Here is a 26,423-nt window from a genome sequence, read left to right as displayed (position 1 = left end):
CCAAGCAACTTATTTACTGAATGCCAGGTAACTGTCCTTCAGTACTACACAAAAATATGCAATTTGAGTTCTTACAACAGTGACCGGGGAGATGTAGGAGATAGTACTTCAGCTGGGCAAATTCAACAGAAACGGAAATATGCCTTAGGAAGATTAATACTAAATTAATAGGAAGGATGAATTGGAACAGAAACATCAGTTAGAAACTTTTAGCCACAGTTTTTACATAGACTAGTAATGATCTAATTAGTATAAAAGTAAATATTAGATTGAGATAGCAGGAAACTATTGGCCCTAATAATTTAAAGCAACTAGCTGAAGGTCACGCATTTAGCCATTTGCAAAGGAAAGGAAATGTGAGAGTTACTAAGAAAAGAACCAATAAGATTTGGCAACTGAATCAATGTTGGTGCTATGGGCTAGAAAGCAGATCCTAAGGTGAATCTGAGGGAATTCAAGAAGCATTAATAAACAAGGACGAGGAGTTGTTTTCAGTTTATTTTAGAGAGATGGAGATAGCTAACTCACAGTACAATGGTTTCCATTTAAAATGTTCTTTTGTTCTCTACATTTTATCAGTTCATGATATATAAATTTCTCCCACAGTCAAGCACCTTGTAAACAGTGGATGCCCTGTTTATTAACAACATACTTATACACTAAGCAAAAAAAATTGGCATTGCTATTAAAATAGCTACATCCATAAAAAAAAGATGCAATCAAATGCATTTATTTTCAATTTAAAGGTCTGCTTAACTTTTTGGGAGGGGCAGAATTTTAAAGTGTGAATAACTAGAATTTATTCAATGCCTATGTTCCTCCACGTACAGTACACAAAATATACCTTCTGATATAAACCGAATGCCTGTGCCCTCTCCAAATTCAAAATACATAACCCTACAATGTGATAGTATGAGGTAAGCCTTTGGGGAGATCAAGTGAAGACACAATGAGTAGATAGCCTTCTATGAACAGGAAGTGGAGTCCTACCCAGACACCAAATCTGCGAGTACCTTGATCTTGGACTCCTCAGTCTCAAGAATTGTGAGAAATATATGTTGGTTAGTCAAGCCACCGAAACTATAGTAGTTTTTTTATAGCAACTTGAGTAGACTAAAACATCTTCCAATTATTCATCATTAAATAAACATTTGGAAAATAAATGAGTCTAACTTCCATTATTTATGTGCTCTCCAAAGAACAAAAAAAAAGGGACTTTAATTCCTTTATTTTTTTTCTGTATCTTTAAAGAAATCCAATTCATTTTATATCTTGCTCAAGTATAGCATTACCTCTAAGCATCACAAACATACTTTTTTTTTTTAATTTTGGCACATTTTAAAAATATGAGCTCCAACAATTTTAACATAATTGAAGACTGAAGTTAAAGAAGTACTTTCAAGCTTAGCATAATGTATGGGACAGAGTAGGAAGACACTCATTTTTTTGGAATACTTGAATTTCAGTTCTAAATGAAAAGATGTATTACCATATTTTTCCGTGTATAAGATGCTATTTTTTTCTAAAATCGTTAAGACTGTAAATCGAGGGGCATCTTATACACGGAAGTCAGCCAAGGATGGAGCCCCGAGGGCTGCCGATACCTTGTCAAACAGGCTTCCTCCAATCATGAGCCTTATTGTACTGAAAGCAGCTGATGCCGCAATTGGAAGTGGAGGTGGAGAGTGCGCAAAGGCAACAGGGACTGGAGCTTTCTGAGCCCATAAAGATGTCCAAAAATAAAAAGATAAATATCAGTAAGCGATTGTCTTGCTCTGCATAATTCAAACTGAATGTAATCAGCTATGCAACAGAGCATGGAAATAGAGCTGCAGAGAGACAATTTGGACCTCCTCCTCCCATTGAGTGTCTGATCAGACAGTGGAGAAAACAGGAAGAACAACTCATTAAGATGCCAAAAATGAAGAAAGCCTTAAGTGGAAAACCAGCAAAATGGGCAAACTTGGAGCAGAGGCTTAAGACTTGGGTTATGGAGCAGCACCATAGTGGCTTATGTGTGTCAACCAAGCTTATTCAATGTCAGGCAAGAATGTTTGCAAGAGAAATGAACATTGATTTTATAGAAAAGGCAAAATGGTGCTTCAAATTCATAAAGAGAGAAGGGTTGGCCATGAGAACATGAGTAACGTTAGCTCAGAAAATGCCACTGGTTTATGAGGATGATCTCACATATATAGACAGTGACTCAGTAGACAGCAGTGATAAATAGAAGTTGAAGAAATTGGTATGTGTGGAACTAATAGTGATGAAGAAGAGAGCAGTGATGCAACAGAGGCTGAATAAAGTGATACGCTGCATCATATCAGAGTATTGGTATGTAAACATTACCTGCGGTAATTACTAAATAAAAATGTGTTCTGTTCTATGTTTAAAATATTGATTTAATTTGGGGTTGGAAAAGTGGGGGCATCTTATACACGGAAAAATACGGTATCTATCTGAAGGCAAATATGCAAACAGCCTATCACCATTTCAGTGTAAGGCACACTTAAAATTAAATTCCCACTCTAATATTAACAGCTTCCTTCTTTTAAGCAAACATTTATTGAGCACTCATCACATGCCAGGCATTGTTCTTTGCACTTCAAGTGTTATCTCATTTCATCCTTACAACCACCCTAGGAGTTTGGCATGATTACTCTAATTTTATAGAAGAAAACACGGGCACAGAGTGACTAAGCAATGTGCCCAAGATAACACAGCTAAAAAGTAACAGAGCCAGGATATGCATACAAGCATTCTATTTCCAGAGCCTACCCTTTAAATATGCAGAGAAAAAAATCTGTGTCTACCATCCACTTTCTCATCAATGGAGTTCTCATCCCTTATCCTAGCCTCTGCACCAAGAGTAACTATAACTACTGTTATCAGTTGTATGTACCCTTCCAGGTATTTTTACATATTAATAAGGAAATAAAAATATAATACATATGTATATATTAATATATATGTTAATCCAAAATACATCTTTCTATACAATGTTCTAAACCTTGCCTTTTACTTAATATATCTTGGATTAAGTATATCTTTCCATTTTGGTATACAAAGAACAACTTCATTCTTTTCACAACTACATAGCATTACTTTACATTTACTGAATGGACCATAATTTATCTTACCAGTTCCCAATAGATAGTCATATGATCATTTCTAATGTTTTGCTATTATAAACAATGTTGCAGTTAATGTCATTTTGTACAAATGTACAAATGTAGCTATCAGAGCAAGAATTATATTCATGGACTTTTGGGAGAAAGGGTATATGCATTTGTAATTCTGACATATGCTGGCAAAATACCCTATATGAATTTATCAATTTATACTAACAACCTATGAAAACTTGTATACTGACAGCCTCACCATATAGAGTATATCATCAAACTTAAAAATTTTTGTTAACCTGATATGTGAAAAAAAAAAAAAGGCACCTCATTGCAGTTTCCTGCATTTCTCTTAGTATGCATGAAGTTGAAGAGAATGCATTTGTTTCAGAGCCATTTGTATTTATTTCCTTTTCTGTTAAATGCCTGTCCATATCTTTTGCCCATTTTGCTGCTGGATTGTTGTCTCTTTATCTCGTCAATTTCTAGGAGTGTTTTATTTACTGTTTATTTGTTTTTCCCAGGTACAAGTGAGAGTAAGTTTATTAATTTTGACTTTGGGCAATTCATTTAACCTCTTGAAACTGTATTTCCTTCACCTATAAATCTAAGCTAATATATAGTTTTCAGGGTGGTTTTAAGACTTTTGGATAAGGCATAAATGATTCTATCCCCTCCTTTATAAAACCTGATGATTCCTATTATAAACGATCATTGGATACCTATCAAATTAAACCCAAGCTCCCTAATTTGATTACTTCTATAATCTGACCTCAATTTTACCTTTCTAACCTTCCTGCTCACTATTTTCAGACATTTTAGGTAACTCAAATTTGGCCATTTGAGCTGCTTTACCTATAGAATACTCTTCTTCAATCTTTCCTCATTGAAATACTATATCCTTCCAGCTCATATGCTAACTTTCCTATAGAAACTCACCTAGATTCACTCTATCCCAAATGGTTACAATATTCATCTCTTTACATAGCACTATTTATGCATCTTGCAAGAGTTAGTACATTTTATATTTGTATGCATTTCTATTTATTTGTGCACTTGTTTTATCTTCACTTCTAAATCTTTAAATTATACTTATCACATTATACTAAAAAATTTGTCAAATGAATACATTTTTAAAACTTTCGTTTGCAAATAAATATCTTCTGGGCTTATCAACTTTGTAAAGTGAGGCACAAGGGTGCTTAAAATTTTTAAATAAATTTAATCATCGCTCCTACATTTGCTAAAACTAAAAATGTTCTTTTTCCTAAAAAACTAGAGATGCAAATAAAACTAAATTTATGTATATGTTCATAGTAGCATTACTTATAACAAAAATTTGGAAATTAAAAAATATATAACACAAGTAAATTTTGGTACATTTAAATAATGAAATGTTAAGTTATCATTAGCAATATCCCTAAACATTTAAAAACATGGAGGAATACTAAATTATTATTAAATTATTACTGGGGGGAAATTTTTGAGATACTAGTTACATATTCCTACTCTGTAATCAGAAACATTTATGAGTATAGAAAAAATGTCAAATGGACAATAGTATTTATCTATGCAAGATGATTGAATTTTACATCCCTGATTTCCCCAATTTTCTACTAAGAATATGTAATCCTATGTAATAAAAGCCTAATATGCTAAGTGTCCAGTTGGCCGTTCAACCAATCAAAGCATTATATGCTAATGATATGCTAAGGCCGCTCAACCGTTTGCTATGACGTGCCCTGACCACCAGGGGGCAGACTCTCCGACTGGTAGGTTAGCTTGCTGCTGGATGGGCTGGACACACCCTGGAGCCCTCCCCGCACCGATCATGCACCGGTGGGGTCCCTCGGCCTGGCCTGCACCCTCTTGAAGTCCAGGACCCCTCGGGAGATGTCAGAGAGCCGGCTTCAGCCAGATCTCGCAGGCCAGGCCGAGGGACCCCCAACTGGTGCACGAATTCATGCACCGGGCCTCTAGTACTTTTAAGACACTAAAACTGTGTTATTTAAGAATACTATTGGCACTCCCAAAGGAATAAAATGAGACAACTTTGATATTGAAAATAGAAATAACTAGGATATCCTATATAATAAAAGGCTAATATGCAAATCGATCAAACAGCAGAACCACCAGTCGCTATGATGCACACTGACCACCAGAGGGCAGATGTTCAGCGCAGGAGCTGCCCCCTGGTGGTCAGTGCATTCCCACATGGGGAGCACTGCTCAGCCAGAAGCCAGGCTCACGACTGGCGAGTGCAGTGGCGGAGGCAGGAGCCTCTCCCGCCTCCGCGGCAGCACTAAGGGCCCCTCGCGGATGTCTGACTGTCAGCTTAGGGTGCAGGCCAGGCTGAGGCACCTTCCCACACCCCAGTACACGAATGTCATGCTCCGGGCCTCTAGTTTAAAAATAATGTGAAAAAAATAAAATAAGAATAATGTGAAAAACACATTACTAAAGAATTCTAAAATGTTTTCCTTATGGCCAAGAAAAGCTAAAGTAAATCCAGGTAAATAAAATATGGTTTAACGACTGAGACACCAAAGGTTAAGAAATTCTTCTTTTAAAAAAGTAACTCCAACAATACAATTGTAAATAGCACAGATTTTTCTTGCATGTAATTGTCACAATTCATTAAGATTTAAGAATAATTACTGCCTTTTAAACTGCACCAGCCTGGGGGGAAAAATTTATAGAAGCTGAAAGGAATTAAACCATGGGCTCTCTAATTCAGTCTCTTCATTAATGCTCCCCACTTTTCTACTTACTAACACAATCCTAGCCTTCAAAATCCTTTTAACAATGTCTGAATACATTTCTTCTATTAGGTTTTAATAGGTATCTCAAAGTATCTGATATGCTTTATAACCTAGGAAAAATAAGTATCTATGAAGTGAAACGATTTATTCAAAGCAATTTTAAAAATACAAGGGGTTTGTAAGAAATTATCTTCAATTGTGCTACATTTGTATGTCATATTACGGACATGGAGCCCTAAGAATATTTACTAAGGAGATGACAGAAACTAGACCACTAATGCGGTCATCTGCAACAAGAATCCTTAATAAATGCCCAAACTGTGGAACTGAAATCAACCATACTCCTGGTTCTTTCAAGGAAAGTATATGGCTCACTTACAATCAGTTAAAAACACTAATATACCAAATGAAAAGAGAAAAAATCATCGCTTCCAAGTCCTTTTAAAGAGCCTGTATTTGTTAAATTGCTCTGATTAGGCAACTACTGCTATTATTGTCTTCTCTGCCGATTAAAGATTCTATAACGCATTTACCAAACCAATGCATCCTACAGAGAGATATATGGCAGACTTGATACAACATAACTAATCCAAGCTCTAATGTTAGCCACCAAATCAATCGACTGGGCCTTGGATAGTAGCACAGCATAGCATTAGACAACAAAGGGATACAGAATATGATATATAACAGAGAGAGAAAAGACTGGGGAATACCATGATAGGTCTTTGTTCGTTTGTTTAAATATTCTTCATACCACACAAGGGTATAATGAAGTACCAAAGTGGTATCACAATGCAAGATCTTGGTAAAATAATGATTTCAATAAGCCATCAAATAAAATGGCAAGGAAACAATCTGTGCATTAGTATTTCATCTGCCTCAAATAAAAGATATGACTATAAATAATTCTAAACATAAGCACAATTTAGTGAATAAGGTAGGAGACTGGTAGACTTAAATTTTCAGATTCAATTTATAGTTGTTCACCAGTCACTGCTGTTTTGACAAGTTACTTACCAACTTGTGCTGCCATTTCTCCGTAAATTTATCCCCTAAGATGAGGATAATTCTTGCAAATTGTGTCACAAGCATTTTGAAAGGAACCATGAGTTATTGTGTAATGCTCTTGAAATTCCTCAGATGTAGGGTCCTACACAAAGTAAAGTATTATTATACATCTCTCTAACAGTAGTCATCTGTTTGCATTATGATTTTTTTGTTTCTATCCTTGAACACTGTGATTCTTGGGCACTAACCTTTCTCAAAGTGTCCAAAGCAAGCCTCCAGATATCATCCATTATCTTTCACTTCCTTAGAAGGTACAGTTAAAATTAGGAGTTATAAAACATAATGAGCTTCTTTAGTATTACATACTATGGTTCAATAAGAAATATGTGGAATAATTTGGTACTTTTAATCCACTCTTAAGTGAATAATTTTATTTTCCACATTTATTTTCCTATGTTACTTTTTAAATTACAATTATATTTTAAGAAGTTCATTAACAGATTTTTGTTTTATGAACAAGGAGAGCAGGTCAGAAAATGAAGCAAGAAAGGCAAGCAAGTAATTACTGCCTTATAACCAAAATATTTTATTGGAATGACCCAACAGTAGAAATGAGCCCAGCCAGCTCACTGGCTGAGCATCGACCCATGAACCACGAGGTCAGGATTCAATTCCCAGTCAGGGCACATGCCCGGGTTGCGGGCTCAATCACCAGTAGGGGGCGTGCAGGAGGCAGCTGATCAATGATTCTCTCTCATCATTGATGTTTCTCTCTCCTGCTCCTTTTCTCTCTGAAATCAACAAAAATATAATTTTTTTTAAAAAAAAGAAAGAAATTACCATTCTCGGCTACAAGAAACAGAATCAATGCTTATAATTTTTACATCTTCTACAGAGTTGAGCACAAGCTACAATAAGTTTTATCATATTATTCTAAACTTTACTAGCTTTGCTAATCAAGTTAGCCTTTATTTCAAGAATAAAACATATACATTTAAAATTTTAGTTGGTGTTGGTGTAATATTATATCTTTAAAATAGAACTCTCAACCTTCTTTATTGTTCCTAAAATCGCTTCTCTTTAAATTTGGAATGGTCTCTTATTTGCTAGCCTAGTGATGGTTAGTCTCTTAATCTTTTAACTTCAGTTTCCTCATGTAAAATGGGGACCATAAAACCTGCCCCAGCTACCATACAAGAGTGTTGTAAGGATTAAATGAGATAATCTACTTGAAAGTATTTTACAAACCATAAAAAGTTATCAAAACAGTCACTTTTTAACAGAACTGTATCACGTTACTTACAAATTATGGTCATAAAATAGTTTAGTATTGTTTCTTACATGAAATGGAAATACATGTGCAAAACAGCCACCAAATTTTACCTATGTTAGCTATGAATTAAGAAACTGAAAGCCATTAGCTAAAAAAATAAAAAAGTTAAAAATAATTCTTATGAAAGAAAAATGCATACAGTGGAACCTCGATTCTCGAACTTAATTCATTACTGAAGGGTGTTCGAGAAGTGATCTGTTCGAAAACGGAATCATTTTTTCCCATTAAAAATAATGTAAATTGAATTCATTCATTCCAGACCTCCAAGTGATTCCGTTTTAACTTTCCTTACAAACAATGCATGTCTATGTACTGTTTAATGTATAAACAAACACTTCTTTTTTATCAAGCCACCCGTAGTAGCCTTAAACAAATCACTTTCAGCTCTCCTTCCAGGGGTATCTTTCAGGAAGTCAGCATGCAGCATCTTTGCTTTTTCACATATCACTGCCTCCAAAATGCTGTCACTGGCTTAACTGTCTTTTGTTTATCCAAATCAACAACAGTTTTTCAATTGCCTTGTAATCATTGTATCTTTCACATGCTTAACAACATTAGCACTCTTGATGGCTCCTTTTTATTTTAAAATTGTGCTAATCTGTGCATTCCCTCAGCAACCATAGCAAAAAACAACAAAAAAGCAAACAAGCAAAGAGACACACACACACACACCAAACAAAACAAAATAATATTCTAGCACAATTTCCTGAGATGTTAACAAGGTAAGGTTTAGCTGTAACTGACTCATACTTGTGCATTCTCTCCTTTGTGGCCTGCGATGCTTTTTGTCATGCTGATTTATCAGCATGAAAGAGTTGTCAGGTTGAGAACCAAGATTTTGTTCGATAACAGAGACATTTTTTTCCGTGAATAACTTGGTAGAGAACTGAATTGTTCAAGATGGGAAATTTCAAGAACCAAGGCTTGACTCTACATGAAAGTAAAATAGATGTTCACTTCTAAGGAAGTAAATGAGAAAGAGCTAGTAATGATAGCAAGGGGTATACATATGCAAGAGAACGGAGTTGAACCATGGGCATAATCTGCACTCTTGGTATACAAGGAAAATCAGTGAAAACTTCCTCTGTGGTTTCTAAAAAGTATAAATGGAAACCTCTCCAGATAGGCCATAGATCAATTGCATTTAGCTACGCTGTAAGGCCGAGTCCTCCAGTTGGTTATCATGATTCTCAACAATAGCTTATCCTTAATGAATGAGGCCACCTTCCTCTTTATTACAGAATACTTAATATGGTTACAAAGCCAGCCTCTGTAAAAAAAAAAAAAAACCACACACAATTCTTAGCTCCCTCCACACACATTTAAAGCTCTGATGAAGAGGTACTATATTTATAATTTATAACATGGTCCTAGAAATTCAACCAGATTCACTCAATTACCAGAAGACTTTAAAACCAATTAAATAAGAACTTACGTTCTAATTCAGTCCTCAAACTCACAAATTTTAAAAAGGGTTGGAGAAGGCACACATTTAAATCTTTAAGAAATTATTCCAAAGGGAAATAATTTTGGTTAAATACATTAAAATTTTCCACTCAAGCACCTTAAATCAAAACTGAGGTTAAAAGTCCCTATCAGCCCATCCCATGTGGCTCAGTGGTTGAGCATCAACCCATGAACCAATAGTTAGGTCCTGGGTTCGATTCTGGTCAGGGTTTTGGGCTCAATCCCCAGTGGGGGTGTGCAGGAGGCAGCCAATTAATGTTTCTCTCTATATATCCCTTCCTCTATCTCTAAATCAATAAAAACAAAAAATGTCCCTTCCAGAGTCAACCACCTTTCTTTGACTTTTACTTTCTCTTACCTCTGTAACCTAAGTACACTTCAATATATCATTGAAACTGGACTTCTGGTAATAAAAAGCTTTTCTCAGAATTAGGATCCCGCCCTTAAAAAACTAAGTTATTCTAAGCCCCAGATTTATTTTCTGGCTATTTATGTGATCAATGATTGAATTGAACTTAAGATTTCATTGTCTGCCAGAAATCTTTCTTTAATTCTATCCCACAATGACATTTCCCATCATTTAAATTTCCGAGACTCAAAGTAGGTATCACATCATGTCAAATTTCAATTCTCTCCAGTTATTTCATTTATGTGTGCCTTAACTCCCAACCCAGGCTCTAAAATTTTTAAGACAAAGTTCATGCCTTTTCTTTCTCTATAGCATGTGATGTACCCTGGACAATGAGACAATCCTAAAGAGATATCATATATTAGGTAAACCCACCCTCCCAAACTTATATTACCAAATAATGCTTCCAGGATGAATCAACAGGGTGATATAAATGTCACAATGCAATCATCACAATGTCAGCATGACCACAAAGAAGCTTCTAGCTAGTTAAGTTTCTCAGAATCTTACCTATAGAGTTAAAAGCTGTTCCAGGCAATATAATCATTATACTATTCGTGCGGTGTCTACCCCTGTCCTGGACACTGTTGGTGTTTGTTCAATTAACATTTAAAAATTTTAAAGCATAGTAAATTTCAGTAACTATATTGGCAATTTCCATGTGCTGGCTTTATACTTTCTACTTGCCTTTGTAACCTCTCAGAAATTACTAAAGCAATACGGAGATATGTTTAGTTATTTCTGTGGGGCATGTTAAATATAAGAATAGCAATAGCCCCATACTATGAAAAATCTCAACCTGAGGCAACATTTCAATCTAGGCAAAATGTAAAGGATTTATCTGCCTCTAGCAGTGATAAATACTTATCAGTAAATTCCCATTCACATCTACCAACATAACTTCCATGCCTAATATTATGAAAATCAGGTAAGATTCCATAAAATATTCTTAGTGAGCTAAAGTACATATAAGAAAGCTGCCATTTACCTTGAGTTCTGCAATAATTAAACCTACTTTATTAAGCACTACTACCATTCATCCAAAATAATTATATTACAAATTAAGGCAGAAGAAAAGAGAGCAAGATTCTAACAGGAAAGGATGAAAACCATACAGCATTTACAAGTAGAAGAGTGAAGGTTGGCATGGTGGTAAGACGGTATAAAAGATGAATAACATGCCTTAATTTAATGCTTTAATATACCTACATTAACCTCTCAAAAATAAACACTAGAAACCTCTTAAATAATGAAGTTGTAAAGAAAAAAACAGCCACAGAAAGTATACTTAAGTGCCATGTTGTTGAAGTTAAAATAAGAAAACTAAATACAGCTGCAGTTTTATATGAATTTACCACCTTGAGTTAATTTTGTTATTATAATTAAAACAAAAAATTCACATAACAATGTTATTTATATTTCTAAGTGTGGTGATACTTGATTTGAAAATATGTATAGCCAGGAAAACAGAATAAAATGTGACCAGATTCCTCAAAATTCTCATTACCCTGCAATTATTTTAAAATTTGCTTGTATGTCTACTACAAAATAAGGACATCTCAGAGTCACAAAACCTTCAGTAGCTAGTGGTGCTACATTAGGAGAACAAAAGATGTTATTTAAAATGCTACAACAGGGAGAAAAATAGAAGACATATATTTTAGGAAAGTAAAATGCTTTCATATCAATATTTTTCTTTCTAATGTATGAAAAACAACACCATTATGCATTTAAAATCTGCTCAAGGTCACTTAATAGTACTTGTTAAAAAGACCTGCTTACTATATACTCTATATCAAAAATCTAAACAATGTAGGCAATATAAACAATGATTTTTCTCTATTTGTTTACATCGCCACAATTATGTTCTGAAACAAAGCTTCATACAATAAGGCTTTATAACAGTAGGAGTTAAAAAAGGAAACCACAAAATAAAGTACTTAGGAGTATGTAAATATAAAGGATACATTTAAATCCTAGTTTGCTTTTAAATTTTGACAAAAAATATGAGTCTAGGACTAGAGAAATTATTTGACATATCAAACTTAAATGATATAATTATTAGAAATAACAAATTTTCAACTTACCTGGTTTCTTTCTGGATTTTTCATGACCTAGCTGTCCCAGATCATTGCATCCACATGTGTACACTGTTCCATCATCCAGAACAAATACAGTATGTCTGAGTCCACATCCTACATCTCGGACTTTTTTGTTAATAAAAAAGTCACTTTTTCTGGGCTCTAATACAATTTCTTCATCAATTCCACCCAAACCTAGCTGTCCAAAAGATGCATTTCCCCAGCACAACATGTTTGTAATTCTTTAGGTCTTCCAGTTTCAATAAAAAACTCCCTTCTGAAACACTGGAAAGTTGGAGGTATCCCTATGGCTGAGGAAATAGAAAAAAAGGTTAAGATGACTTCAAAGGAAATATGTTTTGTTGCTCTTTCAATTGCAACGCTACAATAATCACTACATAGTAAACATTAAATCTATCTCACAATATGCTACATATAAGTATCATTCAGTTTCAAAAACCGGTCAGTTATATTTTTTAAAATATTTGCTATAGAAACACTTAGCACTCTCCATGAGTCTCTGTAAAAGTTTAAACATTTAGTTTTTACTTTATCTTGTAATCCTTTACTACAAATATTAAGTATCTTGATGAAATTAATCCTTTTCTCCTTTTTGCTTTAAATAATTTCAATGGAAGAAATAAGACATCTACTCACTGTCTCAACAATCAAGAAAATTACACAGTGAAAAACTTAGCCAACTTCAGAAACATAAAACCCTGAAATCTCCCTCAAGTCACAGCATAATTAAACCTTCTAATACCTACCTCCACTCAACAGAAAACTGAAGTTCTTATCTGTAATAGAAAACCAATAATGGAAACTTTAAATTTCCCACAATTTAAATGACTTCCAATTATTCATGTCAATGTTGAGGCCCTAAAGAAAATTGTTCTCTTGCCAGGCAATCTTAAGACAATCGCCTCCAAAGATCATACTTATAAAAATAAATAAATAAATAAAAATAGTAACACTCCGACCTCACTACAACTTTAATTTTAAAACTAAATCAATGCACATAATTATAATACTCACAAAAGGAAGTACGCAGTTTAATATCAAGATTCTCCCCAAAATTCAACATTTGTCTATTATGAGTGGTAACCGAGACTGAAAAATATTTCCCCTGGGCAATCAATATCTATCTCTACCTCTGAGACAATTACATGAGGATGGAAAAAAAACTGCAAGTAACGCCAGCACTGCCGACTTTTCAAAAAAAAAAAAAAAGGGGATGGGGGCTGGGCCATTGATAGTTTGGTGGCGAAATCTGTAGAACTTTCCAGCACATTGAGTCTTCTTTGTAAAGACACTGATAACAGAGTCCACTTCATCTAAATCTACACGGGTCTTGAAGCCCATCGCATTACTAAAATAACACCATTCCAGGAAGTCAGCCTTGTTCTCGTTGTAGTTGCCCACATTCATTATTACACAGAACCTGAGAAGTTTCAAAACCCAGCTTTCCTACGTTCGGGCTACCAAGGGCCGAAGCTCTCCCATTCCATGACCCCATCCATTCACAGAGGGTTGATTTCATTCTTTTGGAACATCAGAACTCGATCGTTCCCGAGAGCTCTGCATTGTTTCCTCGAAAAAAAAAATTTTTTTTTTTAAATTTTAAGCAGAGAGGACAGGAAAATACCCCTTGATTTCAGCGCACGAGGTTTAACCATCCTTTCCTTTAAAAAGTCTGAAGGGGTATCCGAAAGGCGTCCTCCCGCCAGCAACAGGTAGGGGACCGAGGAGCAGTTTTTATGCCCATCCTATTTCCCGAACATCCACTCAGATCACTTCAGGGGGACCGGGTGGGGGGGGGGAGAAACCGAGACTGCACACACCCAACCGCGCGGGCCGACCAGTTAACTACGGCAGCCGCCCGCCCGCACAAGTCGCAGAGACCGGCGGTCGAGGCTCGGCACCTCGGCGGCCTTCGGTCCGAGGGGGCCCTTCCCCCGCGAGGTGCCACATTCCGGGCCCCATGCCGGGGAGCCGCGACCCTGCCCTCGTTCCCCGCCCCCCACCACGAGGAAGCGCTGAGGAAGCACCCAGCGCCCGGCTGGCCTGGATCCGCCCAGCCCGGCCGGCCCCGTTCCTAACGCCGTCACACGCCCCCGAACCCACCCGGGCAACGACTCACCCGACCGCTCAAGGCGGGGGAAGCTCCGGGCGACGGAGGGCGGCGCCTCCCCAGACAGCGAGGCAGCGCGGCAGCTGAGGCAGGTCTCCAGCCCCGGGACCTCCTCCTTTAACCCGCGGCGGCGAATACCATGCAGGGCTCCCCCGGTGTCGGTGCCGCTGCTCGCGGCTCCCCTCCCGGCTCCTGGGAAACTTTATCGGGTTCCTCCTAGGAAAGCGGCCGCCGCCGAGGTCCAGTCCAGAAACAGCCGTCAGCGCCCCGGATGGAGCGGGAGGGGAAGGACTGGGAGCCGAGCGGGGCAGAGAGCGCGAAGGGTGGGGAGAGTTCGGGGAGAGGATGGGAGAAGGGAGAGGGGGGAAGTGGCGAGGCGTGGGAGGGGAGGGGGGGGAGGGGCCCGCCGGAAGTGAGCCACGGAGCACGCGTGCGGGCCCGCCCACTTCCCGCCTCGCGCGCCTGCGCCGGAATCCTCCCCGGACTCGGCGGCCCGCGCGCCTGCGTAGTGCGCTGTTTTGCCTTGGACGCTAAGTGCCCAACACCGAAGTTGGTAGTTTGCGGAGACCCCGTCGGAGGTGTGCTTCTACGTGGACGAGGGCCTTTTAGTGAAGAAAATCTCTTTTTCTGCTCATAGGTTCCAGTCTATATGTCATTCTGTCTTTTCCCAAGGAGAATTTCAAGTAGCAGAGGAAATACAGAGTTATGAAGGCGCGCGTGAAGCCTTTTATTTTCTCTCAGCTTCAGCCGGAGATAATCTGAGGATGACAGGTATATTCATAGCCATGGCTGAGGCAATGGCATGAAATGTCAACACCACCAGTTAGGCTTCTGATAATGGTGATAGCTGCCGTCACTTGCAGTACTCTCCCTGGAAGATAAATTTGCATTGCAGAATCTCCTTCACTCAGGGAATATTGAGTAATGCAAATGGCTAGAGTCCCTGCTTTATAAAATCGAAGTTTTAACCTCTTAAAAAGGAGGAAACTTGAAAAAAGGGCACTTGGGTAATTTATGTTGGACTTGGCTAGAACCTGTGACTTAGGGGTGAATGTTGAGACCTTAGAAAGAATTCCACAATAGGTCATGTTTCTTTATCTCATTGAAAAGCACATTTCAGATTAGTATGTGGATTAGTTTCGTGGGGCTGCCATAACAAAATACCACAAGTAGATGGCTTAAATTTTAAGCCACCCACAGGTTGAGAACCGCTGCTGTAGAGCCTAAGACCATCGGAAAACACAGATATTTACATTACGATTCGTTAACAGTAGCAAAATTACAGTTGTGAAGTAGCAACGAAAATAATTTTATGGTTGGGGGTCACCACAACATGAGGAACTGTATTCAAGGGTCACGGCATTAGAAAGGTTGAGAACCACTGGCTTAAAACAACAGAAAGTTACTGTCTCAGTTATGGGAGCCAGGAGTCTGAAATCAAGGTGGCAGCAGGATTCGTTCCCTCTTGGACTCTCAGAGAACTTTGCCCCCATTCTTCTGTCCTAGCTTCTGGTGGTTGCTACAATCCTTGGCATTCACTGTAATCTCTGTCTCCATCTCCACATGGTGGTCTTCCCTATGTACCTCAACAGTCTGAGCATTACTTAGTGTCCAAATCTTCCTCTTAAAAGGATACATCATTGGATTAAGGCCCACCCAATCCATTGTGACCTCTGCAAAGACACTCTTTCCAAATAAGATCACGTTCTCAGGTAGCAGAAATTAGGACTTCAACAAATCTCTTTGGGGGACCCAAGTCAACTAACAACAGTATGTTACAGAAATAAATGTAAAAATGACAAGATGCTTTAATCAAAGAAAGCATCTATATATATAAAAGCCTAATGTGCAAATTGTCCCCTTGGGAGTTTGACTAAGAGTGGTGCGGAACAGCTGGAAGGCCCCAATTGGCCCTGATTGCCGGCAGGCCTAGGGATCCTACCCGTGCATGAATTTCATGCACCGGGCCTCTAGTAATTTCAATATTAGGAATGGTAAGAATGCCCACACACACAAAAAAATGCTTCATTCTTATTTTAGTAGCTTCATTGCCCTTACAGGATTTTTGTTCTCTTTGAATGTTAAGGACTTGATGCCTCAGAATATATCAGTAAAGGGGAAGTTATGGACTTAGGAATTTTTGAGATATATACTTGAGCTGCAACAAATCAATACTAAAATTTGAGTGGCTTAACATAATAAAGGTGTATTTGTTACCTTCTTAACAGTCCAAGTGGATATTCCTACTGAGTGAAAGCTGATTTCCAGGAACCTGAGGAGATAGGAGCATGGGGAGTTTCTTAAAATTCTTACCTGGGACGTGCCACTTATTACTTCTGCACATACAACATTAGCAAGAACTACATACCTAGATGCAAGGGACCTGGGAAGCAATCCCTGTCTGAGTTCCAGGTACTACTTTATACTATAGAAGAGAAACCTGAATTAGTGGACAGCTATCTCTGCCACATGGATACATCTCTCTGGAATTTTTTTTTTTTTTTTTGGTAATTTTTATGAGTTTATTTGAGCCAAACTGGCAACATGTGCCAAGTGCAAGATCTCAACTGCTCTTCTCTCTGGAATATTTTTAATGATAGGTATTGCTTATGGAAAGTAGAATGGGCATTTCTAGATGTTCCTTTTAACCTTATAAATCTATGAAACTGTAGTGTAAGATTTTAGAAAATAGCCTGTGATTATCTTTAAGATGAGACAACTATAGGATCAGAGGGGTATTAGGATAATGTAAATTTTCTGCATAAAAGCAGCATGAGAGATTGATGAGAAATATGGCCTCTGATGTTGATTTGTCTGGATTCAGAGCTTGAGCCTACAGGCCTCCTCAAATCTCTCTCCTATCCTCTCAGGCATTTACTAATGATCTGTTTTACAGAAAATTACTCCTCAGTCACAATTTCTGTAAGTGGGGGATGTTAATTCATATCTCATTAGGTTGTTGTAGGGATTCAATAAGGTAACGTGTACAGTGCCTTGCTCCTTTGGCAAGTGGTTTTTATAAATGATAGCTATTATTACTAATATTATCTCTTTTAAACTCTAAGTAGTCAACATTTGGGAAACTATTCCATATCACCAATAATGAAGTAATTTTCATTTAGAACAAAATAAAATATTTTTTCCTACTGTATTATTTTCATTTTAAAAGGTAATGTTCAGACTGTTGAGACACCACTAAAATAGGTATTCATTTTGTCCCACTCTTACCTCTGCTCCCTTCCATCCAGCCATATTGTTCGTGCTGGACCTCACCTCACCTTCTTCATTCAATTCTCTACTCATGTCATCTCTCCAGTCTTCCTTGACTGTCCTATCCAGAAAACCACCCCCTCACTCTCTGTAATCTTATACTACTTTATTTTCTTTCACATCCATTATCATTACCTGATATTTTATTGTACGATTCATAAATGTATATTATATATGTAACATGTAGATAATCAATTATATATATAGTTTCTGGCCTACAGCATGTGCTCAAAAATTATTTATTGAATTATTAAGGGTGCTGGCAGCATTGTAAATTATTGAATTATTAAGGGTGCTGCAGCATTGTAAGTGATCACAAATAAATATATTTGGCAATATGTTTCAAGAGACAGTAAATTTCACTTAATAGTTCATAACAATAGCAATATTTATTGTGAGATAGTGTACTAAACTATATAATATCACTTCTTAGACTCTGTCCTAAAGAAATACAAGATGCATTTAACAAATATTTATTGAACACCTACTATGTGCCACTCTCCCAATTCTAGTAAGAGGAATAGATAAAAACAGAGGCAGGGAAATAAAAGTCTGAACAAAGATTTTTATTGTAATGTTATTTCTAATACCAAACATTTAAAACAACCTAAGTTCCAACAATGGGAATATAGGATGAGTGGCAAGGTTAATCCTTTTATTGGTTAACTTTGAAAGGATAAGATGGTATTGTCCAAAATAATTTGTCACCAATTATCACCAAGTCATAGATTTCACCTTGACTGGACAACGGGAAAGGCCTCCTCTAGTCATTTTACCCGCTCCTGCTCTCTGAGGTTAGAGCCTCCACTTAAGCAGTTGCACAGCCACACTTTTTTAGGTCCCTCCCTAAGAACTGGAGAGTTCTGCTCTTTTCATCCCCTATCTTATGGGCCCCATATTCATTTCTCCTTGGCCTTTGAGCTAGCATTAATGGCTTCAGCCTAATGTGTAAACAAGGCAGATCTTTTACCAGATTCTTGAATAAGTCTTTACTGAGCACCTATTCTGTGCTGCCTTCCCTATTCTAGTAGGTAGAGATAGAATGGGGGGAAAAACGACTAGGCAGACAAAAGAATTTCAAACTTTAATAAATACTAAGGGTACAAACAGGGGGTAGAGATAGAGAATAATAGAGAAAGTCCTTGAAATAGAATGGACAGTGAAGGCCTCAAAGATGAGTCACTATTAAAACTGAGAGCCCCGCTTTGCTGGTGTGGCTCAGAGGTTGAGCATTGACCCAGGAACCAAGAGATCACCAGTTCCATTCCCGGTCAGAGCACATGCCTGGGTTGAAGGCTCCATCCCCATGAGGGGGGCATGCAGGAGGTAACCCATTGATGTTCTCGCTCATTGATGTTTCTATCTCTATCCCTCTCCCTCTCTCTCAAAAAAGCAATAACAAACAACAACAAAAAGAGTAGGAGAGACCTGAGTTTGTGGCCTACCCCCATCTCAGATCAGGTCTAAGCCCTCTCCCTGAGAATATGGTAACTATACTCTATTCCATAATCCTCATGTGAATCTGCTTCCAACTGGCTATGAAGATGAATAAAGAGAACCTGGACCACTACCTAGTGGGGACCACAGCACTGATTTGGACCATTACTCTGCACACGGACCAGAAAAGTGTATGGAACCTTAAGATGACTTTCTTTCCTAGGTATCAAATGATGACTAGAGCATACTAATCTCCCTTCTCTGGGTTTATGGCAGGAGATAGCTTAATAAATAACTTAGATTAGTCATGGGAAAAACATACACAACTTAGAACAAAGAGAAGGATCAAGCCCTGTGAAGAGAGGGGTGAAAAACAATTCTAGGTGGAGGGAGCTACACAAAACCCTTAAAGGAGGAAAGAACATGGCATTTTCCAGGAACTGAAAGAAAATACAGTTGAGCACAGGGACACTAGATATGCTTGGTGATAGGTAGTCAAGAGTCCATATCCAGTAGGGCATATTAAGGAGTTTTATTCTATGTGCTATTCAAGGGTTTTATGCCAGCAGAAGGGGCAATGATGATGTGTGTTAAGAAAAAGATTTCATTTGATGCTGAACTGGATAGGACTGCTAAATTAGAGGAGGGTCAAAATGGAGGATATACATTATTGTGCAGGCTTTTGTAATAATACAAATGAGAGAGAATAGTGGTGAAAATAAGGAAGTTGTGATGGAGATAAAAAAATGAAGAAAGATAAAAACATACTGTAGGAATAGGATTAACAGGGTTGTGATGGGAGGTATGTAGGAAAGAATGCTGGGCCACTGGTAGTTTTCTTGCTTTGATATTTTCTGTTATAATCTATGCCATTTAATCTATAATATAGAGATAAGTAATTCTGGATATTTATTATAGAATTTTTCTCAACTTTCATTCTCAGAATTATACTAACTTCATATCCTGCTCCAAATTAACATTCTAGCTGCAATTTTCTTCTCAGTATTCTAATGTGAAACAGTAGTAATGTTTATATTATGAATATCTGAAACATTTTTTAAATGCTCTCTTTTTATAACTCTCTATAACTTCTTTGTGTTTGTTTTTCGTCCCCTAATTATTAGGCATTCAACTAGCATTGAAATAGGCATAAGCCTGCAAAATCACATGTAATGTGGCCCTTGACCAGTATGTGGGGATGTGTTCAAGCCTTTGAAATTACTATGCAAGTACTCCAGTTACTATACTTTCCGAGCAGAGAAAGTGCTCAAAATGCCCTGGGTCTTTTTTGTGTGTCAGTAAAGAATAAAAATTGTTTTTAAAAACAAAGACTCAACTATATCAAATTATGCTTTAAAGTTAATTTTATCCCAGCAATCATAAGATGAGGATTCTGCAAGTTGTAATTAATAATGAGCACCACCAAAACAATACAGTATGAAGTGTGGAATCTATACTTACATGAATCTTTTTTCATTTAAAAGAAAGAAAATAGCAATAAAGAGGAGGAATCTCAACTATAGGGCTTAACAGTCAAACTTTTGGGTAGCAAATTGAACTATTTTGTTGCTACTGACTTTGAAGGGTCCTATAAAGATATCTGAGGTTGGAAAGTTCTAACTTAGCTGTCAGAAATAAGAAATCTGGAAAGTTCACTTTATTTTGTTCCTTGTGCCTGGTCCCCTACCAACTTAAATCAATAATATAACCTTCATCAAGTCAATAGACAAGATTATATATATATATATATATATATATATATATATATATACACACACATACACACACATATACACACATACACACACACACACACACACACACATATATATGTATATATTTAAGCATATCTCACTGCTTTCAAATAGGATCAGGACTAAAACTAAATTTGACAAGTCTTTGTCAAATTAACAGTACTACTTCTTTGTTTTTTTTGTTTTTGTTTTTTTAAATATATTTTATTGATTTTTCACAGAGAGGAAGGGAGAGGGATAGAGAGTTAGAAACATCCATCAGCTGCCTCCTGCACACCCCCCACTGGGGATGTGCCCGCAACCAAGGTACATGCCCTTGACCGGAATCGAACCTGGGACCCTTGAGTCTGCAGGCCGATGCTCTATCCACTGAGCCAAACCGGTTAGGACAGTACTACTTCTTTGAATAGAAACTAAGCACAGAATGATTATGCTCATCTATTAAATCCTTTATTAACTGTCAAAGTACACAACTGTATAAAAGAAACAGTCCTGCTGTGCACCTTATTTATCACTTTCTTAAGGGAATTTACAACACATTTCAGGTTCTTAGTTAAGCATTAGAAATCTTACAGAAGCAGCACAGAAGATCACAAAATACCTATCATCCAAAATTCAATAAAACACAAGCATTTTATGAATATATTTTCATTAGAGTTTGAAAATGGATTCTTATAGTCTCAATGTAAGATATGATAGCCAGTAGAAATAGTTGAGAAGTAGTGACTAGGAAGGACAGTGTTCCTAAAAGACATACTATAGTTGTCATCTCCACATTATCTAAATGCAGTTTAGCTATATTAAAATGACAGCGATGATTGCCCAAGAAAAATCCATACAATTCAAGCTGCTGTTTTACTTATTTATTTTATTTTATTTTATTTTATTTTATTTTATTTTTTACTCTTGACATTATTACAGATGTCCCCTATTTCCCCCCATTTCTACCTCCCCCTCCACCCCAGGCCTTCATCACACTATTGTCTGTGTCCATGAGCCATGCATAAATGCATGTAAGTTCTTTAGTTTAATTTCTTCCCATCCTCCCTACCCCACTCCCCTCTGAGAACTGTCTGTTCCATGCATCAAAAAAATGGAACTGACATTTGACCCAGGGGTCATACTTCTGAGAATATATCCTAAGAATGCTGTTTTGTTTTTATTTTTTTAAATATGTTTTTTTATTGATTTTTAGAGAGAGAGGGAGGGAGAGAGAGAGAAACATAGATGCCTGCCTCCTGCATGCTTCCTGCATGCCTCCTACTGGTCATTGAACCTGAAACCTGGCCAGGTGCCCTGACAGGCAATCAAACCAGTAACCTCTTATTTCATGGGTCGATGCTCAATCATTGAGCCACAGCAGCTGGGCTGTTTTACTTTTTTTAAAAAAGAGAAAAATTACTCTGTAAACATAAGTATATTAAGAGGTGAGTTTAAGTGTTTTGGGCTGTTCACTTTCAACAAACAACAAACTTCATCTGTTCAATCTTTAAAAGAAAGCTAACGTTCAAAAAGCAGCTTCCAAACTGCCCTCATTCACAAGCTCTGATAGTGTTGTCAATAGAATAGAAATCCTGGGGGGTAGTGAATGTTAGAATTGTTCTTGGTGTAGAAATTATCTTTCTTTTTTTAAGTACTACACCATCAGAGAATATCCTTACAGGCATACCTTGTTTTCTGTGCTTTGCTTTGTTCCACTACACATGTGTTGCATTTCTTTTTAAAAAAAATTTTTAAGAATCTTTTTTTTTGGTACCAATGGAGAGTCACATTCTACTTAAAAACCCAAGAGACATTTTTAAAAAAAGATACAACCAAGAAAAAGGAAGGAGACACAGATGAAGGAGAACCACTAAGAGGCTCTGAGGTAAGTTATGCTTTCTTCTTAAAACACTATTAAAAATCATGGGCAGATACCCATGTTTTTATTTTTTTAAATATGTTTTTATTGATTTTTAGAGAGAGAGGGAGGGAGAGAGAAACAGATGCGCTGCCTCCTGCACACTTCCTGCATGCCTCCTACAATAAAAAATGTTAGAATAATGGAAAGAGTGAGATTCATGCAATTTCCTGAGTGCGGGGTTAGAGTTGCTCTTATAAGTTTACCTGCCATGTTCTTTTTTGTTTTTAATTTTTTATTGTTGATAGTATTACATATATCTTCCATTTCCACCCCCCCCCCTTTACCCTCTTCCTCCCAGCCCCTACTGCGCCCCCCCCAGGTCTTCACCACCCTATTGCCCATGTCCATGGGCTTTGCATATAAGTATATAAGTTCTTTGGTCTATCTATTCTCGTCCCCCCAACCGCACATTTAGGTATTCTTTAAGTTAACAAGCAATTTTATTTGCCATAACATTTCCATGCCTCCATGCTTCAGGTCTTATTTTGTTGGTCAATTCATTTTTTTTCATTAGATTCCACAAATAAGTGAGATCATGTGGTATTTGTCTTTCTCAGATTGTCTTATTTCACTTAGCATAATATTTTCCAGGTCCATCCATGCTGTCCCAAAGGGTAAGAGATCCCTCCTTTTTATAGCTGCACAGTATTTCATTGTGTAAATGTCCCACGGGTTTTTTTGTTTGTTTGTTTGTTTTTACAAACTGCAGGCAAAACCCTCCAACAGCAAAAAGATTACAACTCGCTTTATTGTGATACTTGTTTGATTACAGTGGTCTGGAACCAAACCTGCAATATATCAAGGTATGTCTGTACTCACTTTATTTTGTGGTGGTCTTCCCCCCCACCCAACATTATCTATATATATAAAAGGCTAATATACTAAGTGTCCGACCATTTGACCAGTAGCTATGATGTGCACTGACCACCAGGGAGCAGACGCTCTTCGCACAGGCATGGAAACATGCCCGAATTCATGCACTGGGCCGGTTTCAGTCCAATCCCCTCAGGCCAGGCCAAGGGACTGTCCACTTGGCCTGTGAAGATCGGGCCGAAACCAGCTCTCCAACATCCCCCGAGAAGTCCAGATTGTGAAAGGGTGCAGGCCAGGCCGAGGGACCCCACTGGTGCACGAATCCATGCACTGTTCCTCTAGTTGAGATATAATTGATATGTAACATTGTGTAAGTTTAATGTGTACAATGTGATGATTTGATACACGTATATATTGTGAAATGATTATCACAGTAAGGTTAATTAATTCCTCCACCACTTCAAAAATCTTGAGCTGAATATATTCAGACATGCCTTGTTTACATTTGGATAATCATCATCTGTGCTTTGACTGCCTAGAATAGCTTCGCCAGGTTCTTCAATCCCTCAGGCTCCTCAGACTAGCAAAATGCTCAAGATGATATAAAGGAGACCCTTGAGATGCTGTTATCATATGCATTTTGTCTATTGCATTTGCTTATTTTTATTCTTTAAGTTAACAAGCAATTTGTTTGATTTGCCAATAACATATGTAGACATAATTTCTTGGCTTTTTGGCCATAAATATTTAAATCTTCATTGTTCCTACACTACCTTATTTACAACTATCAGCAGTTCCAGCCTGGACTTCTGCCACAACTGTGGACTACCAATAGTCTTGGCTCTTTGGTCCATCCACACAGCCATGGAAGTGATCTTTCTAAAATGCAGATTTGATCACATATCCTTAAAGTGTTTATCACTAGGCATTAAAAATCCTACATGATTAAGTCTTTATTGTCATCTGCAAACTCATTCTTGCCACATCTTCCAAATCATACCTTATCTTCAGTATATAAGCTATGAAATATGTTCTCTCACACTTTTCATTTTCACATTGTTCCTTCAACCTAATGAGATCATCATTTTTCAAGACTCAACTCAGACAGTTCTTTCTTTCTTAAAAATATATTTTATTGATTTTTCACAGAGAGGAAGGGAGAGGGATAGAGAGTCAGAAACGTCGATGAGAGAGAAACATGGATCAGCTGCCTCCTGCACACCCCCCACTGGGGATGTGCCCGCAACCAAGGTACATGCCCTTGACCAGAATCGAACCTGGGACCCTTCATTCTACAGGCCGATGCTCTATCCACTGAGCCAAACCGGTTAGGGCCAGACAGTTCTTTCTTAATGAAGACTTTCCCTATCTATAACAGTTGGGAAATCCCCTCACCCCCAAATTTGGTTTCATCTTTTGTTGTAGAACTTGCCACATTATAACATAATCACTTGTCTGTCTTCTTCACTAGACTGCTAGCTCAAGGTCAGGAACTTGGGTCTTTTCAAACTTGTATCCCCAAGAATGAACAAGTACAAATTGTTTCATATTAGTCAGAAGCTCTAGTTGCCAAAATTTTTATCTTTGAGTAATAAAATATGAAAAATTAATCGTTAGAAAAAAAATTTTGTACAAATCTCTCAAAACAATGTCTCTAGGGAAGAAGATAATTAAGAAGCCCTAAGTGAAGACTAGTAACTTGTATATAATAAAGATCCATTAAATAGTTGTCAGTTGCATAATTGTTCCTTGTTTCGATTATAATCTTTCTAAGGGAGGGACCTATATTATACTTTTTTAAAAAATTTCCTCCAAAGCCTAGAAGAGTACTATGTTAATAGAATCATCTCAGGTCCCTTTTTATTGATGAATGAGTGAATCCATTATATCTAAATCTCAATAGGAATTTATAAGCCCTGCTTCTTTGAATCTCTATGTATATTGAAATATCTTTGATGACAGGGGCTCTACCTTGTTGATTTTTACATTCCCACGTGTTAACACAGAGCACAGAACACAGTGGAAGTTTGATAAATGTCTGATATCAAGATTGAAATATATATTTGCTTTGCTCATCATTGTATCCCTGCGACTTAAGGCGACATCTTAGCCACAGTAAAAGCCTAGTAAATATTTGTTAGATACACATGATTTGGAAATATGGCCCCTGGAAGGTACAACTAAAATCTAATATAAAAAGTTTTCCTTGGTCCCTTGGATTCAGGAATAAATTCAGATTAACATTAGCATAATTCTGAAAGCTATTTTATTTATTACTTTGAAATAGTCCAACCCCACAGAGTGGAGAGGGGTGGGCAAAGAAGGGAGAGAAATTGGAAACAAGTGAGGCTCACAGGAGAAAATAGCTCCTCGGAGGGGAGCCACATGCTCTGATACCCATGGCAGCCGAATGAGGAAGCAGCCTAAAATTAGCAGGATGGGCAAGCCCGGGAAGGGAGAGCCAGGCAGCTTTCCCTGCCCTCAACAAGGGAGGTGAGGGGCTGGGAGCCCCGGTGGAAACCTCCTTAGCCGGTGGAGCCCCACTGCAGTTTGTTCCAGGTAAGGCCTTCCCTGGGAAATCACCTTGGGAGACAAAGCAAGAGGAAACTTAAGGGGATGTCTGGACAACTGAGAGATTTAGTATTGCCTAGTTAATTTTACTAGGAAATTTCCTGGTGCCTCCAGGAATCTAATGTTTAAGAGAGCAATAAAAGTATTTTTTGTATCTCTCCTCACCCAAGGTTTTCAACTAAACCACCCCTTTTCTTCTTGTGGAATTGGGCTCTCTGGGGTGTGTAGATGCTATTTTTTTCAAGTGTTGAAGTACAGGGAGGAGGCTGTCCTAGAAAATTGTAAAACCAGGTGGAAGAGGGATGAAAAAAGGGTACCTCCAAGTAATACTTAAAAATGGACAAGATACTGCAGAGCCAAAA

General features: G+C 37.6%; 2 protein-coding genes across 8 annotated transcripts in view; one reads left to right on the top strand and one right to left on the bottom strand.

Moving 5' to 3' along the window:
- Nucleotides 1-14,688, bottom strand: part of HERC4 (HECT and RLD domain containing E3 ubiquitin protein ligase 4) — a 101,467-nt gene extending 86,779 nt beyond the window's left edge. For 3 of the 6 annotated variants that reach the window (XM_079794112.1, XM_079794114.1, XM_079794116.1), the window contains exons 1-3: nucleotides 14,323-14,688; nucleotides 12,950-12,979; nucleotides 12,189-12,493 (exon numbers count right to left, since the gene is read on the bottom strand). In XM_079794112.1, coding sequence (XP_079650238.1) covers nucleotides 12,189-12,414 — 226 coding nt within the window. In that variant the 5' untranslated portion in view covers nucleotides 12,415-12,493; nucleotides 12,950-12,979; nucleotides 14,323-14,688. Of the gene's footprint in view, nucleotides 1-6,901; nucleotides 12,084-12,188; nucleotides 12,494-12,949; nucleotides 12,980-14,322 lie in introns of those variants that run through there. The other 3 variants (XM_079794113.1, XM_079794115.1, XM_079794117.1) reach the window with 3 other exon arrangements.
- Nucleotides 14,689-21,772: 7,084 nt separating this feature from the next.
- Nucleotides 21,773-26,423, top strand: part of MYPN (myopalladin) — a 97,366-nt gene continuing 92,715 nt past the window's right edge. For both annotated transcript variants that reach the window (XM_079793905.1, XM_079793904.1), the window contains exons 1-2: nucleotides 21,773-22,641; nucleotides 23,387-23,480. The gene's annotated coding sequence lies outside the window, so the exon portion shown is untranslated. The remainder of the gene's footprint in view (nucleotides 22,642-23,386; nucleotides 23,481-26,423) is intronic.

Source organism: Cnephaeus nilssonii (assembly GCF_951640355.1).
Source record: "Cnephaeus nilssonii genome assembly, chromosome: 16".
NCBI classification, from domain to species: domain Eukaryota; kingdom Metazoa; phylum Chordata; class Mammalia; order Chiroptera; family Vespertilionidae; genus Cnephaeus; species Cnephaeus nilssonii.
This window is presented reverse-complemented; position numbering and strand designations above follow the sequence as displayed.